The sequence below is a fragment of the Crinia signifera genome, chromosome 1, assembly GCF_055691185.1.
Source record: "Crinia signifera chromosome 1, ASM5569118v1, whole genome shotgun sequence".
NCBI classification, from domain to species: Eukaryota; Metazoa; Chordata; class Amphibia; order Anura; family Myobatrachidae; genus Crinia; species Crinia signifera.
The window spans coordinates 147858183-147876508 of record NC_139217.1 but is presented as its reverse complement, the minus strand read 5'-3'; the positions used below and the strand labels follow the sequence as shown (position 1 = coordinate 147876508).

Sequence of the window (18326 nt, the reverse complement as noted above, 5' to 3'; positions counted from 1 at the left end):
GGCTGGTACTTTATCTCCATCGTGTCTCTATCCAAGGCGTTAGTAAATAGACCCTTCAGTCACTATTTGGATATAAGAAATATAGACACGGATATGCTCAGAAACCTATTGTAATTAATAACTATACAAACAAAATTAGCTGTAGCTAATAACTTGATCTGAGATCTATAGAAATATATATATTTTATAAACTATACTACAAATTCCACAGTTGCCCAGTTAAGTTACAAGAGAAACAGGCAATAACGAGACTTTATTTACTCAGAATAGAAAAGTAAAAAAAAAGAAGTCCATGCAGAAAACACAGAACAGTTTATAAAACCAAAAACCACATAATACAAAGTGGAAATGGTGTCTCAAAACAATGAACATGAATAAAAAAATATATATATAAAAACAACCGTTTTAAAATATCTGAAATGTAATGTTTTTCCGTCTCTTTTCTATATCTGGTTAAGAGACATAGGGTGGTTTGGAAAAAATGTCCATAAGGGCTGAGTTGTTAGTGCATGTTCGGGAGGCATTTACTAAACTAATACACGTAATAAGTGCCGAAATAAAATATTCAAGTTTAGTGAATGTCTCCCACTGACAATGGACTGAACATTTGTCAAAAAGTTTGTTGATGAAATATGCAAGTTGTAAAGCAAGATGGAGTTGATTCTTTCAGAATACCTTATTTCCATCAGCAGGGTTGTGGATTACGGTAGTTTGGGGCTCCTGAGTAAGAACAGAAAGAAAGACAGTCCTATTGGTAAGTTCAGTTGCAGAGGCAGAAAGGCACCTACTGTATGTAGGAACGCTGACAGCACTAGATAAAGGTGGGGTGCTGTCAAACACTGAGCCTGGAGACTGATCCTGGGAGAAGAAGAAATCTGCAATGTTACCTCTCAGAGCTGCATGCAAAGACCTTATTCAAGATCAGTGTGTAGATGTAAGAAGCCTAATAAAGGCATGGTAAAATGAACAGAATGGCTGTAAGCAATGTATTGGCTTATAATTTTATTCATTAGAGAAGAGTAGACTGCTGAAATGAACTGCACACAGCAACTAAAGATTACACCTAAATCTTTTCACTTTCATGTTTGCCACACGTTACTTAAGTATACTGTAGCTTATGTGGCTATATGAAAGCAATTTGCTCTAGATTGCAGAGATTAAACAGTGGAGATAAAGAATAATGTGTATGTGCATTTAACAAACTATTCAAAATTTACCACATTAGCACTTATAATATGTATTCGTTCTGTAAGCTGCCTTGTTTTCTTTTAAAATTATTCATAGCTCAGCAAGTCTTATAATGTCTGACTGTGCCTTTCACAGCAGAAGACTAAAATCTGAATAAGGTCATTTTGTCGTTGCCTAGCGATACTTTTGTTAGCTCCCCTTGATGTCCTAACCAGATATTAGTGAAGTAAAATGTTATTATGTTAGGACATCAAGACACACCCATCAAAAGGAGAGCTAATGGCAACACAAAGCATATTGTACCCACACTGTGACAACACATGCAAGTGTCTGATCTGTTGCCAGTACTATTTCTAATGCCTGCAAATTGTCTGTTACTGGAAAAACACACTGCTGCACAACGAACTTCCCCCACAAACCACAACAACAAAAATGCAACGGTTTTAGGTTTTTCAAAAGCAAATAAACGTAAAAGAAAAAAAGCAGAAACAAAAAAATAAATATATATATACTCTGGGGGAAGAAAAAGCTAATTATACCAGAGGCGGGGTGGGATCTTTTGGGCTTGTTATTACGTTGGTTTTGTTGTTTATCTGTGAATATGCAGAAAACAGAAACAAAGAAGAGCCTTAGGCCAAAGCACATAGGATCATAGAAAAGTCAATAGATCATAAAGTTATGAACAAAAGTAGCTATTGTGGTTAAAAGAAAGAACTTTCAAACATTGGGCTAGACTCCGTATGAAAGCTTGGAGATCAAGTGGAGTGAGAAAAAAGTACCAAATAGTCATCTCCTGTCATTTTCTAAATGGGATGCATACAAATGAGGGGCAGCGGGGATACCGGCAGTCCGAATACGAATGCCAATCTCGAAGGAGGGAGTCCTGAAAGGGTCCAGGTAAGTATACTTACCTTTACTCTGCACCCTCTAAACTACCCCCACCCTCGCAGCCTAACCTTCCCCTCTAGCGCCTAACCCCTGTAAAATGCCGCTTAAACCTAAAAATCCCAGCAGCCTAATCCTAACAACCCCTATACCCAAGTCCCACACTAGTCCATGAACCTAACCCTCTGCCCCTGCATACTGAGGTTCAGGATGCCGGCACTTGGGTTTCTGGTGCAGACATCCTCATTGATGATGACACTCCAGCACTGATCTTCTGGCGGTGGTGCAGATGTCGGCATTCATCCAATGCTGACCACATAATTTTTAAAATTCAGTGTGTAAAATGGCAATTGGAAGCTAATTGGTTAGTACTTAATTTCTTTCCCCTGTACCTTTCTCCAAGTTTTAATACATGTCCTCCAATATACTGAAACTTCATGAGTGGAAAATACAGAAATGGGTGTAATCAGGGGCGGCCCAGCTGAAAAAATTTGGGAACTTTAATTTCATTGATTGCCATCGATCCTTCACCAAATCTAAAAAATGCATAGGATCCAATTAGCTGTAGGGTTTGCCATACAGAGTTATTTAATTAAACACCACAATTTTGCCATTTGGTGAAAATGCTAAGATGCCAATTGGATTCACCCCATAGCAGTATTAAGCTAGCATGTTTTTTTTTTTTAAATGTAACAATATTCTATACAGGCTTCAAATACAAACATAAATTGAAACATTTTTGGAAATATAGCGGATTTACAAGATTGTTCAGCCAAACTTTGTGCAGACAACATAAAAATAAGATTAAGGGCCAAATATTATAGGGTGTGATAATCAGAAAGTGAGAGATTTTGGGATTTTTTAAAGCGGCAATTACATGGGAAAATCAACCTGTTTTGTTTTTTTCAGTGTAAATGATTGCCGCTTTAAAACAAAAAATGGGAAAACTGTCCCAAAATCTCTCACTTTCTGATTGTCACACACTATTAAATTTGGTCCTCACTATCACTGCAAAATTTCTACATGCCTGACAAACTTGTGTTCCTGTTCACAGTAGTTAGCTGCATGTAGCTCTAAACATGTAAATGCATTCATTCACATTTCCCCAACTGGACCTCGAAATGTAACCCCTTTGTGTCAGAGCATATCGACAAACTTTATTTTCTAGCAAACCATTGCATAATATGTATAAGACAACTAAGTAGGGAAAGAGAAATAAAGAAGAGAAAAAAAAATGAAGGATATTGGAACGTCTTATAAGGACGCATTGATACATGGGAACAGGTTTAAAAATGTATACAAAAACTTGAAAGGTTCATGTGGCAGCCAATGAAATGCATGGGAATTCTATAAACACTAAGATTTTATATGATTTTCACCTTTGAAAAGGACGGACAGTGTTGCTTTTATACTAGTCGAAATGCTCTTACAAGTAGCAGGTTTTGTTTCTCAAGTGCAAGTGTAATTTTCCAACAATAAGCCTTGCTCCATTAGTCCGACTGACATAATTGCAATAGTCTGGGAATCTTTGCCCAGATTTGTGTGTGCAATGCCCCGTTCACACTATAAGACGTGACACTGCTGATAACGTTATCAATATATGTAGTGCTGCAAAAGTGAGCAATCCATGGGTTAAACACTGAATGATAATGTTAACGATACCATTCAGTGATGTCAGCGGGACCCCCACTGAACATCCAGTCACTGACAATGTTGTAAAATGTGACTGCATGTTCAGACGATCTGGATTAAAGATCCACAAGAGTGAGCATTGTTATGGATATAGTGGGTACACACTGAACGATATGCACGATGCCATCATTAATAATAATCTTATTGTGCATATCATTAATGTAAATAATATAGTGTGTACCCACCTACAGAGAGATCGGGGGAATCCAAATTATCCCAGTAAAATCAGTTTTTTCACTTGAAAATGGGTCTGCTTACTGGAATTTGGTTTTGCCTGACAGAAGATGGTCCCCAGCGATGCAATTACCCACAATAATAATAACAGGTAATTGGATATACCCCATAGCTTAATTATATAATAACTTCATTTTTGGTACTATATATCTTGTTTTGGTAGGTTGAAGTTTAAGGGCAATTCCGTAGCTGGAATCTAGACTATAGGTCTACAAATAGGCTGACAGGCATTAGGTAAACACATGAAAAGATCAACATGGTTTTTTTCAGACTTTGCCATAACTGAACTCCGATCGGGAATGGTAAAGTGTGCTGAGTGCAGTGGTATGGACAGGGGCACGGTAAAAAGGGGTGTGGTCAGTGGGAGGGGGTGGTCACGCCCACAAAAATAAATAAATGAGCACGTGTGCAGACAGGTGGCCAGCCAACTGGCAGGACAACTGATCAGCGAACGGCACCGAGCAGTGTGTGCTTGGCTGAGGCGAGAGGCTGTGTTGCAGCAGCAGCCTGTCCTATCTACTCCCACTGCCTGGCTCTCTGCAGCAGGACGCTCCATAAGATCCCTATGCACCACTGGGTATAGGAGCAAGGCACCTGGCCTGGAACATGGCGGGCAAATCTATCCAAGAGCCTGCATAAAAATACTATTAGGAAAGGTAACTACAATAATAAAGGGGTTGGAAGATATCTGGAAAGCATGTAATTTACCTTCAGTAGCCAAGGCATTCTGATGCACACGATTGGATGTGAGGTGATCACATGATGAGAAATTAATCATGAGCCACTTGCTCTATTTTTTCTGTGGACAACCAGAACTATCCCAGAACTAATAATGTTCCTCCTTAAAGTCATATTTTTCTCATGAAGATATACTTTAATAGGATACATTGCTTGTGCTGCAGTACTCTAGGGCAGTGGTTCTCAACCTCGGTCCTCAAGTACTTCCAAAATTGGAAAACGTGCACTGTTGGGGATCGAGGTTGAGAACCAAGGCTCTAGAGGGTCCATCAGTGGACACTTGTGTACCGGTTGCACCTATGATCTCATAGGATTGCACTGTGCGAACAATGCCACAGTATATTGCACAGTGCCAGACACATGCACTGAAATACGCATGCTGCATTGCACTGAATATCAACTGGAAAAGCATACCTCTAATAATCCAAGTTTGAGGTTTAAAACGAAGGGTCAATATCTCCGGATAGGGGCATGGCCAAGTCACAATGAGCTATCTCTGCATTGTGAACTTCAAAAATTATCCTCAAACATGACCTCCCCATTGATCTGCAGAGGAGCCCTGATGACTAAAGCAAAGCACTGGGGAGAAGAACATTTGTCATCCTACATTCCAATCCTTGAGAACAGTTTATCCTACAGTAAGTAGCTGAAGGAATGGTGGACTAAGCTGCATTCATTGGGAAAGTTAGGAGATATGGATAAGGGATTGCCTGCTAATTGACTGGTTACTTTACTTAAGTGTATTTTATTTGTAACCCTTCATTTGTAGCTAGCATTACATAAAGTACACTTTTTCTGGGTCCTTTAAACATAAAAAAAGTCTGCATTTGGGATCAATATACTTAAAATGTATGATTAAAAAAAATATATTTTAAAAAGCTGATAATTACTTAACAATGCTCTTAATCCAAAATGTAATTTAGCACATCCTGTGCAATTGTATTAGGCCACACGATTGCTATTAACACTACAGGAGTTAACAATACAGGTCTTTAAACAGAACAATGTGCAGAATAAGTCCTCTCCATGTGTACAGTCTATTCATAAAGCAGGTTTCATTATAGTGGCTGCAAATATATTAATACTAGAGTTTAGGTCTCATATGGGGGAGAGTTAACTGCCATTTATCCCTTACAGTTCATCTCTTTACATTGTTCTCAGCACTGTTCTCACTTTCCTGTCCCAAACTTCATTGTGGGCAAGCCCTCTCACTCTTCAGGCCATTGTGATCTGGCTCTGCCCCTCCCATACCTACCACCTCTCACAATCTAACAACACCCATCCACCCACTAATATTCTCCTAGCCCCAATACTTACGGTCAGGATCTTGGGTGTTCGGATGCTGCTTTTCCATGTCCCTCATTACCCCCTTCACAGCTTTCTCTCTCTACCATTTACTTACATATAACTTTGAGGCCATCCACACACTGTGACAGACTCATTTGCACCTTCACCATACTAGCTGTCCATCGCAGTGCACTCATTAACCCACTGACAGCACTTATTCTCCTTTTACTGACCCCCATCACTACTCACACTCAGCACTAATATCCCTATTTACATCTAATACCAGCCCTTTCACATTAAACCCAGGTCACCATTCATACAGAGGGTGACCCAGGTTAAACTCTCCTTATAACCCGGATCAAATTGCTGGGTTGGTTGACCTGGGTTATAAGGCATGGTGCACTCTACTCTTTATGGACCACCTTTCGAGAATTCCTCAAACCTTTCAATGTCACACTTCTCCCTCTCTTTCACGGTGCACCTCATGGCATCTCTGGCCACATTAGTGTCCATCCCAAAGCGCTTCCTACCTTGAATAGCCACATAACAGCACTCTCCACCCTGCCCCTCCAGCAGTCCCCCCCACAGTAGCCCTAACTCCAGCACTTTCCCCACGCCCTGCTCCTTCAGATCCCCCACTGTACCCTCAGTACTCCCCTTCAGGCGGCTTTCCTCATCCTGCCTTCTTAAGGAGCCCCCTCCAGCACTCCCTATAATGTCTCTTCAGGACCCCCTCCAGTACACCACCTCATCCTTCAGAACACCCCCTCCACCCTCAGTACCCCCTCCCTCTGCTTCTTCAGTACCTGCTGTCCAGCACTTCTCCTTGCTATTTCCATAACCCCCCTCCAGCACTTCCCCTCCCTGTGCCCCTTCAATACACCCCTCCAGAACTCCCCATCAGTGTTCACCCCACACCCACCAAAACCTTCAGTGTCCACTCCATATCATAACACTTCCACTGACACCTTAAGAAACCTCCCCCTTTCATGTCCACCCTCAAGTACCTAAATCTCCATCCAGCAACTTGATTGTCAACCTCCGCTCATCAGCAGAAGTAAAATTACCTTTATTTTGCTGTGACGCACATTTGTGATATATACGGCTCTATCCTCGTTCACCTTCTGCCCTGCAGTAGCATACACCCAAGCTGCTCTTCCGGTGATCACATACTCTGCTCTCATACTGACCCGAGGAGCTCAGGGAGGTGGAGCTGCCCTGCTGCTCTAACAGTATGTCAATGAGAGTGGCCAGGAGCATCCACAGCACACAATCAGCACCTGCCACACAGAGAGCTTTCTGCAGCAAGCCACATCTATGCAGGGGGGTGGCTGCGGGCAGCTTTTTTAGCAATACAAGTGTAGCGGCCTGGGAGGCAAGTGGCACTCTGCCCCACCCCCAGAACAGCCCGCCACTGCAGACCGTAATTGTCTACATGAAAACTATAGCAGACTGGTAGAGTATAGGAGAATTTTAATGTAGTGTAGTGGGTGTAATATGGTTGTTAAGCGTCCACATTATTCCATGGTTTGTAGTAGCACAGTTTGTACAAAAACTGCAGTAGTAGATATTAAAAGCTGCAAAAACAAGTAATAGAGAGCCGCAACATTTTGCTGCACAGGCCCTACAGGCATTATAATTGTCATATGGACTCCGGGGGCTCATATGTGATAAGAATCTGGACTGGAGAGTCAGGCCACAGATAACATGGACCATGCAAGTCTGTACTATAAAGTAGGTGGATCACTATAATGCTATACAGTGCATTATATGTCTGGTTAGGGCCTACGGTGTACTACAGTACAAGGGCTCATATCCTTTTAATATACCACTTACATGAAGAAAGGCAGGCACTTTATAAATGCTAGGTGAAAATAGCTATATAAGTTCTAGAACTACAAAATTGAAAATAATAAGCATGGGCTTATTGCAGCTCAAGCACAACCACTCTACTGTTAAGAGCAAGCAATTATCAAATGTCTCACCGTCCTCCTTGATTATTCAGGAAAAAAGGGACACAAAGTAAAATTAAAGGAAAACATGAGTAGTTGGGATGTAAATTTGTAATATATCAAATTACCAGCCCGTACACTGAAGCTATATATATATATATATATATATATATGTAACAGGAACAGGCGGCACTCACGGACTTCTTTTAGTGAAAAAAATGCAAGTTTATTGCATATTACAGACCCGACATGTTTCGAGCCACAAGGCCCGACATGTTTCGAGCCACAAGGCCCGTCCTTCCCATAGACAAGGCCTACAATTATACTTCCCATAGGAGTCTAACACATGCTCCGTTATGTCAAAATAAGTAAAATGTGTGACAAAGGATATTCCCTGGGCAATCATTTAGCCACCCCCTATTGATGTGCTATTAATTTGGATTATTTGTTCGTACTGTACCTTAGAAAACAGCATTATTTGCTATGTTGTACAATGTGTGTCTGGAAAAACCTTTACCAAATGGTTTCATCAATGTATCCTTTAGGCGGCTATCCCCAGGTAACATTATAGATTTCTAAGGTATAAACAGTTTCTATGCTCAGCCTCAGACCAGGCAGGATATAAACAAGTTAAAAGGTAAACACAGACAACTTTTCCTGCATGTCTGAAAGCATTGAAAACATTGTATGAGATCCAGAATTCTTCGAACATCCCGTACTTGCTGTGATATCCTAAAATTACCAGAAATCACAATGCCTAGGCAACTAAAAAATATAGTTGGCATGCTGTATTCTAGATTGACCAAAAGGTGTCACTTTCTACCAAACCCTGTTCTACCGCAATCCATGAATCATATTCATCCCAACTGTCAAGTTACTTTACTAAAACATGTCCTCAAGATCGAGATTAAGAGCCCAACATCTGTTCTCATTACAGACTGGGGATCAGGTCAAAAAACCTTGTTGAATACATATTGGATACTCTATGTACCATGTTGTTTTTTTATTTAATGAACATTATACGTTTCTGAAAACCAGCTAACAAAGTCTATGTCCAAAATCATTTAAAGAATAACCGTAATTTGGCACCACATTAAAGGTCCTTGTTAAGGATTTTAAGGAGCTATTCTGCATTATACTAAAATAGGTGTCTGTCTGCTTCACGCTACTGTAATAAGCTGGCTGGTGTTTTTTGTTATCCAAATATAGTTATAATAAAATAATGGTGGCAACTATCAAAATCCCAATGAAGGCAAAGCAAAAATGGTAAAGTAATAATACTTACACATACACAGTTTCAAATAATAAAGTTTGGATGGAGCTCTCCATTAATATCTGCACGAACAACCACCGCACTCTTTAGACTTTTGTGTAACAGAGGTGTCAGACTAAGCAGACCAGACTAAGGGCCTTATTCTGATTGACTCGCAAGGCTACGAAATTCACAGCCTTGCAAGTCCATCAGACGCCGCCCTCAGCCCGCAGTGCCGCCCCCCCCCCCCCTCGCATGCCGTGCCCCCCCCGCACGGCTGCAAATGGATGATTTAAATAATCATCCATTCACAGGCAGGGAGAAATCATTCGTACCTATATAGTCACTCTACACTGCGGGAGCCCTGTGCAAGGACAGGGTGGGCAGCGGATATCCGGTGATGTCAGCTGCCTGCCCCCGCATGTCCGTCACGGCCTCATTAGCCTGGGAATGCTCAGCTTTCTCATGGGAATGCCCATGGAACGCTGAGCGTTCCCATATGTTAATGGGGCTGTCCGCCCCCCTCCCCCCCTTGGCGTGTAGGGTTCAGTTCGCCGTGGGTACACGCACCCTGTGTCTGCACATGTGCAGAAACGTGCATGCGCAGACACTAAACATCCGCATGGAGGACCGAATTAAAATAAGGCCCTTAGTGTCCTGGCCAACCATTCAGTTATCACCCTCACTACATACCACACTCTAGTCCAATACTAGCTGAATTTTTATCCACAGAATAAAGCACAGTAGATGTATGAAGCAGTCAAAAGAGCGGAGAAGCGAGCCAGTGAAAAAAAGTTGCCCATGGCAACCAATAAGCCGTTAGTATACACTTGATAAAAGGACACCTCAAAGCTGATTGGTTGCCATAGGCAACTTCTTCACTAGGCAAGAAATATTCAATAAGAATATAATCGGGCACTTAGAAATGGGCTGGTTTTCAAAAAGCAGCTTGCTTAAGGAGGGTGGTAGTCATTCCCCACTAAAGAAGCAAAAACAGAAAAACACACCGAGTGTGTAGCAGCGCAAAAACAAAAGCAAACAAGCAAACTTCTTCACTAGCTCACGTCTCCAATTTTAACTATTTCATACATCTCTACTACAGTTCTCTATGCTCTGTGGTTATTTCTGTTTAATGCAGGGTACCCTCACAGTCGAGGTTTTAAGGATATACATTCTTGTGTGAGTTTGGCACCCATTGGTCTAATGGAAAATATCTGATAATTTCTGTATATATACACACATTTCAGTCAGCAATTCAAATATTTCTTAAGACCCATACACACTAGTAGCTCTCTTTTCACGTTTTGAGCTACTTTGATCTCAAAACCTCCTAGTGTGTATGGGCGCACACACAAATCTTCGTAGGTCACCACCATCTGTCGGCTTGTATTACAGGCCAGGTGAACCACTTTCCATAGTCTCCTACTATGGAAAGTGGTTCAACCCCCGTGAAAAATCACTGGGCCAAGTGAAAAATCGCTCATCGATTTCATAGCATTGCTAGGATAAAATGCCTAGTGTGTATGCCCCTTTAGAGTTGTGGCAAACAATCTTGAATGTGTAGCCAATTTCAGTAATTTATAGTAACATTTTCTACAAATCATTAAGGATTAATAATCCAGCAAGAACTAATAAATTGAATGCGGATTATGTTTCAAAGAGAGAATCCTAAAAGTGAGGGAAAATGCATAAAGCAACAAATGGTCATCAAATATCTGCTGACACACAAAAAAAGTTTGATAAACAAGCATACACATTTTTGTTTAGATTTAATACCATACAGTTAGAGCATTTTTAAGTACTTGAAGCTTAAAACAATAGAACAGCCACAGACACCTTTCTCTTCTCATTGTCACAGTGAGGATCCTGAAAACAGGATCCTAGAAAACACTAGTATCGTGAACCCGTAACATAAGTCATCATTACAGGTTTACTGACGCAATGCTAGAAGGTCTTGCTTCGCCTGGGCTGCTACATCCATGGAAGAAACACTGGAGAGGTATCCTAGAAATTATAAGAATACATTTTAACCATCCAAACTTACCTTGACTCCATCTGGCTTCTTCAGTAAACTTCTTGCTGCTGTAAATGTATAAATAGGTTTTATTAAGCAGAATTTTTATGATAACTTTAACATGCTACCTTATTACCATATACAAGAGAGAAATAAATATCAAAAGTTGTCTCTTGTTTGAATCCGCTACATTTATTTTTCAGTTGCTGATACATCGGGAATGTCATCTTCTATTCAGTATGTAGAGGAGAGTATGTGGAGAGTTGTGTGGATTATGGTGAACAGACGTGTGTATTCCGCTTATGAACCAGTTTAACCTCAAACCATTCCGCAGTTGTTTCAAAAGCTTTTGAGTTTCTTATTTTTCTAGAATTCTCTTCACGCCATCCTATCAATACAAAACTCAGGTTGCAAACTTTGAAATCCTTCTCCAGCAAGCTCTTATTGTCAATATTTGTACACAAACTACACATTTATCAATGGCCACATTCAGAAAATAAACTGTTCTCTTTAGCACCTGCCCCCAGTTAGCAGGGAGTTGCTCTGAACACACTGTGCAATGTGCTGAAAATAGTTGGTGATATCAGATTGAGCTGCACGCATGACCAACCTGAAGACGTTATGAAGGACTCATGGGAGCGCACGATAATGTGTACATACTGGACAAGGTAAACCATTTTAAAAGACCCAATTTGCCAGAATCTGACACATTGTTAATAAAAAAAAAATTGTCTGATGTGTACCTAGTTTTAAAAGCATTGATTGTTTTTTTTTAAATTTAAAGCAAAATTAGCCTGTGGCAAAAAAATAATTCTAAAAATCGGTCTTCATTACATTTATCCTGGTATGCTAACAGAATGCCATGAGGCAAGCTGCAGAGTATGAATTTGACTAGGATAAATTTTCATTAACTTTTCTAAGTGGAAGCTGCCTTGCACAATACCAAACAGTATGTAACACTACAAATGAAGCCATCATGCTGATCACACTAATTTGTGATCCCAAATTGTGTGCCAGACAGTGTACCCATTCAGATTCATTTGCAGTTTCATAAACTTTGAAGCACTTTTTTAGCTGCTGTATTATTGCTGGCTAAATGTCATATTGAAATCACATGAACATATGGCATTTGATAAATATGACCATTTATGCAATATATTGTGTGTCTTAACAGCAGAGCAGTGCTGAATAATTCAGCAATGCCAGTGAACAGTACTGTATAAAATTAATTCTACCATAAAAGCTATTTAATCACAACGCTGGTCTATTCATGAGAAAATGGAATTGAATATTGCTGTAAAATGCCTTCTTATTTTAAAAAAACAAAACAACAGAAGTGGAATCATTTTGTATAGATACTTTTTTATTATTATCACAATTGGAGTGGTCAGACGGAGCTGCAGCAAAGAGCAGAGTCAGGCTTATGCGGTCAAGAATATAATTAACTGCAGGTCAAGTACACTTTTTTTACAATAAATAATTTTTTTTAAATAAATAATTTAACTGGATAATTAAAGACAAGCATAGAATCCAAAACTGGGTGAGGAGGAACAGCATTAAACACTGTCCTTATTTGTGTTTTTCTGAAATCTCTGATCACAGAGTAAGTAACCACAGTCACCCAAGGGAAAATAATGGCTATTTTGTGGCACAGAAATACTGCAGACATCTAGAAAGGTGTTTGTTTAAATTCTCTGCAGGTCCCGACTGTACAGTATTTTAGCAATAAGTGCTCTTATTTTTTGAATTTACAAAAATATCAAGAAAAGGTTGGGATTGCAGCATTGAAAACACATTTTAGAATATCTAGATAGATATATTCGGAAGTACAGTATTCAATGGTTTTATTCACCATGTACAGCGAATCCTGTTTAGGATTCGCTGCACATTCGTAGGGTTCAGGAGGACTGCAGCATTCGCTGCCAGCCCTCCCTGTCACCCTGTTCAATGCCGGAGAGGCTCGCTGCCCCTGATGGTGAATTTTAACCCCTGCAGCGAACGCCGCAGGAAGCTGGGGGACGGAGGCAGGAAGGGAGATGTAAGCCTCCCTGCCTGCCCCAGAATTTGTGGGGGAGGGCTCCCGTGGACAGAGGCAGCAGAAGCTGCACCCCCGGAGAGCTAGCAGGGGACAGGGGTAGGGAGCTGCTTCACTGGTCCCGCTCGTAAGAAGCTGGGACCAGTGTGCAGTGTATAAATAAATATCTAATGAGCGGCTCCCAGCCCCCTGCTGTCGAAAGTGTAAAAAAAAAATTAAATATATATTAATGTGCTTCAAGCACATGAATAAAAATAGCATGCCCCTTCACAGAAAAAAAATTCAGATGTTTTGACACAAAAAATAATAAAAAAACCTTTATTAAAAAAAATCTCTTTCCAGTTCACCTTAAAAAGATGTTGAATGCCAAACTGTGAATAATGGCAAAGATCAGGGAGAAAGCAATTCGCTATCCTAGCATTGAATACACTCTTGGTGAATCCCAGTGAAAACCCCATTGAAATACACCAGCGAATTGCAGCGAGCATGAAACATTAGCAACATTATTGCACGTGGTGTTTACCTGGTACCATGAACATGGACATGTGTCCAGAATGGGACAGATAACATGTCCACTTCTGCATCACTGAGAACCATGGGGCAGATGTATGAAATAGTGTTAAGTGCATATCTGCACCACAAAATAGTTGGGCTTTTGTAGATTACTTTCTCTGTTTTAGATTTATTGTCCAAGTTTTATTAATGATCAGCCAAGTTTCTTGATGGAGTAAATTGTCCCTTGTATGCTTACAGTTAATTATAAATCATGCTGCAGACAGCAAATACACTAGTCTAAAAAGCATGTTACAGGAGATTGGAACATTTCTAGAAGAAAAAAGGCCTCAAAGTAGAAGTGCAAGGAAAGGTTCTATATGGTTATAAAAATGGACCTGCAGAATAAATGATTATAGCAAGCAAAGATTAAAATGAAAAAAGATGACAGAAATTATTATCAATTTCTTAGAATCTTACCTCACATGAAACACAATCCACATAAAAGGAAAATTAGAAAAAAATAAAATTAAAAACACGGTTATAACCACAGTAGTATGAGCAGGTAATGTAAATGTCATGCATTGCAAACCTACAAAGTCATATTCAATGAGAAATCAGGTCTCCCCTAAACAGAAAGCCCAGATGTATTAATGGGTCTTATGTGTGTCTGGTATTTATACTGCATATTTAATTAATGTCTAATAAAATACTCAATCATAATGTTTAGCAATCAGAAAACACACTGTGGATGCACTTTCTCCTACTAATTAAATTACTAGTATTTGGGACCCATCATTGTCCCAAATACTATTGTAATCTTTTTATTTTCTTCCTACACCTTTATCTGACTCTTCTTTCCATCTACCCCCTTCATCTCTGTCCCCAACACCGCATGTGATTCTCATCTTGGTCCACCATTTTTCTATCTTCTCTGTACCTCATTTATCTCACTCTAATGTCTTCCCCCCACTGTGTCTCCCATCTCTGTCCCCCTCCATGTCTGTCTATAGGTGCGTACACACCTACAGATTTTCTGTCTGATCTATCTGGTGGTAACAAAAACCTGGAAATGTATGGGAGCATATGACAATCAAAAATTTCCACCCAAAAATGCAGGAAAACAGAAAAAAAAAGCTTTAATAAATTTGATATATCAGAACGATTAAACAATTTGTCTGACTGATCACTGTCTGTTTTCAAGTGTTTAGGAACAATTTTTTGATTGTCAGTTGCTCCCATACATTTCCAGGTTTTTGTTCCCACCAAATAGATCAGACAGAAAATCTGTATGTGTGTACGCACCTTATCTTTCATCTCTAGCCACCACTGTGTCTCTCCTATTTTTGCCACACTTTGTCTGGCTCTTATCTTTGCCCTCCCATATTTGTCTCACTCGTCTCTGCCCCCCATTTGTCCCACTCATCTCTGACCACCCATTTGTCACACTCATCTCTGACCCCCCCATTTGTCACACTCATCTCTGACCCCTATTTATCTTGCACTCCTCTCTGCCTCCCAGTGAGAGTTGTAGGAAGAAGAGATCTGTGCAGCTGCTAGATATGCAATCAAGCCATGACACTGTATATGTAATATTTATACAGATGTTTCAGCTCACTGGGTACACCTGTTCACAATTTAAAGCATATCAGTTATGTGATTACATTAAAATTATATTATTACAGTTTTCATGAATTAACATTCAACTAAACTTAGCAAATATATTGCTAGCATTTTTTTCCCCAATATGCATGTATTTTTTCTGCTTTCAAGATATATATTAAATAGATTTATTTAAATTGGATTTTGAGTATTAAACACAAAATGGCTGAGACATTTGCATTTATCATTGAATATGTCCAACATGAATGCACACTACAGATATTTAGTAACTAATCATTAGCACTTTCAACAAGTGCTTTACCATAGTAGACATCTTTGGTGTAATATGGTTTATACTCTGAGGGATTAGTAAAAGCATTCCTTGTTGCATGAAATCTGATGACACTAATGAGAAGGGGTAGATTTGCTAACGGGTTATTGGCTTCTGTTTTGCATATAGGGATACATTTACTAACCCATTGTTTGTCAAGGATGTCGAACAGTGGTTTTGATCAATGGATTTAATTGGCTACAGAATAAAAGTTTAATCAGAATTATTACTTATTTCTGTTACCGATTTTAATCTATTGGTCAAACCAGATGATCATAAGTACAACATAGGGTTAGAAGATCTGAGACAGATCTCCACAAAGTAGATTTTGTTAGACCACATTGCTACATTCAAATTGTTGCATGGCACCAGTGGGTAGTAAAGGTCACAGAATGAGAATTGTTCATTTGCTCTCACTAGAAAGTACAAATATTATTTTAAATTATTTTCCAAAACTTTTCTAACTCATTTTAGAATGAGTTGCTGCATATAGTACATATAATAATTCCCAATGTGCAACATAAATATGTAATAAGCTAATTGTTTAACACTGAAATTTATAAAACAAAAAACAATTAAGACATGATGTTTTTTCACCCGTTAAGAAATCTAATTGTTACACATATTAATGTAAATGCAAGGAGAGCCTGACTAATTACAGCATAGGCATAACTTAATTAGCTCAAACATTCATTATGGAGAATTTATGGAGGGTTTGTAGTTTTCTTCTGAAACGCATTAGAAGTAAAACAAAAATAATACAAGAGCAAAAAAAAAAAAAACTTCCAGAGTTTAGGGGCATTTATATATCTGGAGTACTGTAAATTTCCCTCTAGAAAAATGGTGTTCCCATTTTTGCAATTCAGTTCCCACCGTGTAAAGTTATCGGGAATATATTTAGGCAAACTCTGTGTTTGCAGATTACCTGTCCCGTGGTGGAAGGAGACAAGTGTATCTACAGTACAATCATTAATAATAAGTATAAACAAGGTACCAACCCACAGCCTAGTTGGGTGTGGTATGTTACGTTGACACCAAAAGATCGATATGCACAAGGTCACCATGAGAAAAAGGTCACTACAGGAAAAAAGGTTAATATTAATATTTCCTTGTTTTTTTCTATATAGCTGTCAGTGTCAACATCTGAGCACATGCACCCTTAATTAGTGTATTGCGTTCACTCGCCATGCTTTGGCTCACTTTACTGTTTCCAATCTTAGTCCACGTGGATGATGAAGCATTAAAAAAATTCACAAAATGAAAAAATCTCCATACAACTCATGTTGACCTTCTGACCATGTCCACCTAGACGCTGTCTGTTAACCATTTGGATACCAGTCTAGTAATGCATACCAATAACAGTATTGTGGGGGCTGTAAGCAACTTTGAAAAAATGGCAATAACCTTTTTCCTAGAGGAAATTTTCTGACTAATTTCACTTGCAAAATGAATGTATTCATTTACCAGGCTACCCACTTAGTGCACTGGAATTAAAGGAGTATGGCCACATGCATGTTAGGCATAATAGCTGAATTCTTTAAAAGCTGCATCACCATCTACAGTGTTGAGTAGCTTTCATTCACCACACTAAAGCCCCGCACACACTAGCCGATATACTCCATGAGCAATATCGCCAGGGTTTTCCTTTGAACTCCCAGGCAAAACAACATTGAGTGTACACACTTAACGATATCATGTAGTGATGTCACACGGCCTCCACTGACAGCATACCTTGTCGATATAGTCAACATTGGGCATGCTGTGCAGACGACAGGGATTGCAAATGATATTCGGTATGCACACTAAGAATTTTTTTTTAAGATATTGCTCAGAAGGACCAAAATTAGTGATATATTTTAAGTCGTCGTCTACGGTGTATGGGGCTTAAGGGAATTTGAGTGGAAATGCAAATCAGAAGCCGCAAAGCTTCCATTAGTTTGCTCCCCCTTTACACAGCATGTGAGATGTATTAGGGAGCAATGTGATACACCGTTGTAGTGAGATACACCCCCAGAATCCAGGGAGTGGTTAATTTGCTTCAGATAGTAATGCATTTTCAAATAGTTAAGTTCTGGTATAATGCTAGCTCAGACTGACTCGTAGGATGAAGAGATCAAAATAATGTCTATAAAGGTCAGTAATAAATAACTTCAGTGAGAGTTTATGTAAAAATACAGACCTTCTTAATTCCTGATCTCTAAGAATGGGTTCTCCTGCATACTAGAACCATGTAGACTCTCTGATCCCAGTTGACACCTAATCAATATTAACGTAGCAGCTTGTGTATCATTATTGCACATCTCTTGGACCTACTACAGTTCTTGGTGTATACCATACAAGTGGTTATCTGGATTTCCTCCTATTCTAACCTACCCTTTTCACTCCTTTTGTTATTTTATTGTAACCGAAGGGATTTGATGTTCAGTAACTTTATATTTGCTATGGTTTATTTCAATATTTTGATGTAGCACAGAGATCCTTTAAGGACTATTAAAAGGAGGTCATATTTAACTTCAGAATATGCCTTTATTTAATGGAATGCAGAATCCATGGAAACACATGATGACAGTGTATAAAATATTTTGGGAAAACTGGTTTTCTTTGTCTTAAAGTGTATCTAGGCA

General features: G+C 39.3%; 1 protein-coding gene across 8 annotated transcripts in view; it reads right to left on the bottom strand.

Moving 5' to 3' along the window:
- Positions 1-18326, bottom strand: part of CAMK2D (calcium/calmodulin dependent protein kinase II delta) — a 237916-nt gene that overhangs the window by 44501 nt on the left and 175089 nt on the right. For 2 of the 8 annotated variants that reach the window (XM_083174480.1, XM_083174478.1), the window contains exons 13-15: positions 11273-11310; positions 1728-1781; positions 676-720 (exon numbers count right to left, since the gene is read on the bottom strand). In XM_083174480.1, the coding sequence (XP_083030606.1) occupies positions 676-720; positions 1728-1781; positions 11273-11310 (137 nt within the window). The remainder of the gene's footprint in view (positions 1-675; positions 721-1727; positions 1782-11272; positions 11311-18326) is intronic. The other 6 variants (XM_083174482.1, XM_083174481.1, XM_083174483.1 and 3 more) reach the window with 3 other exon arrangements.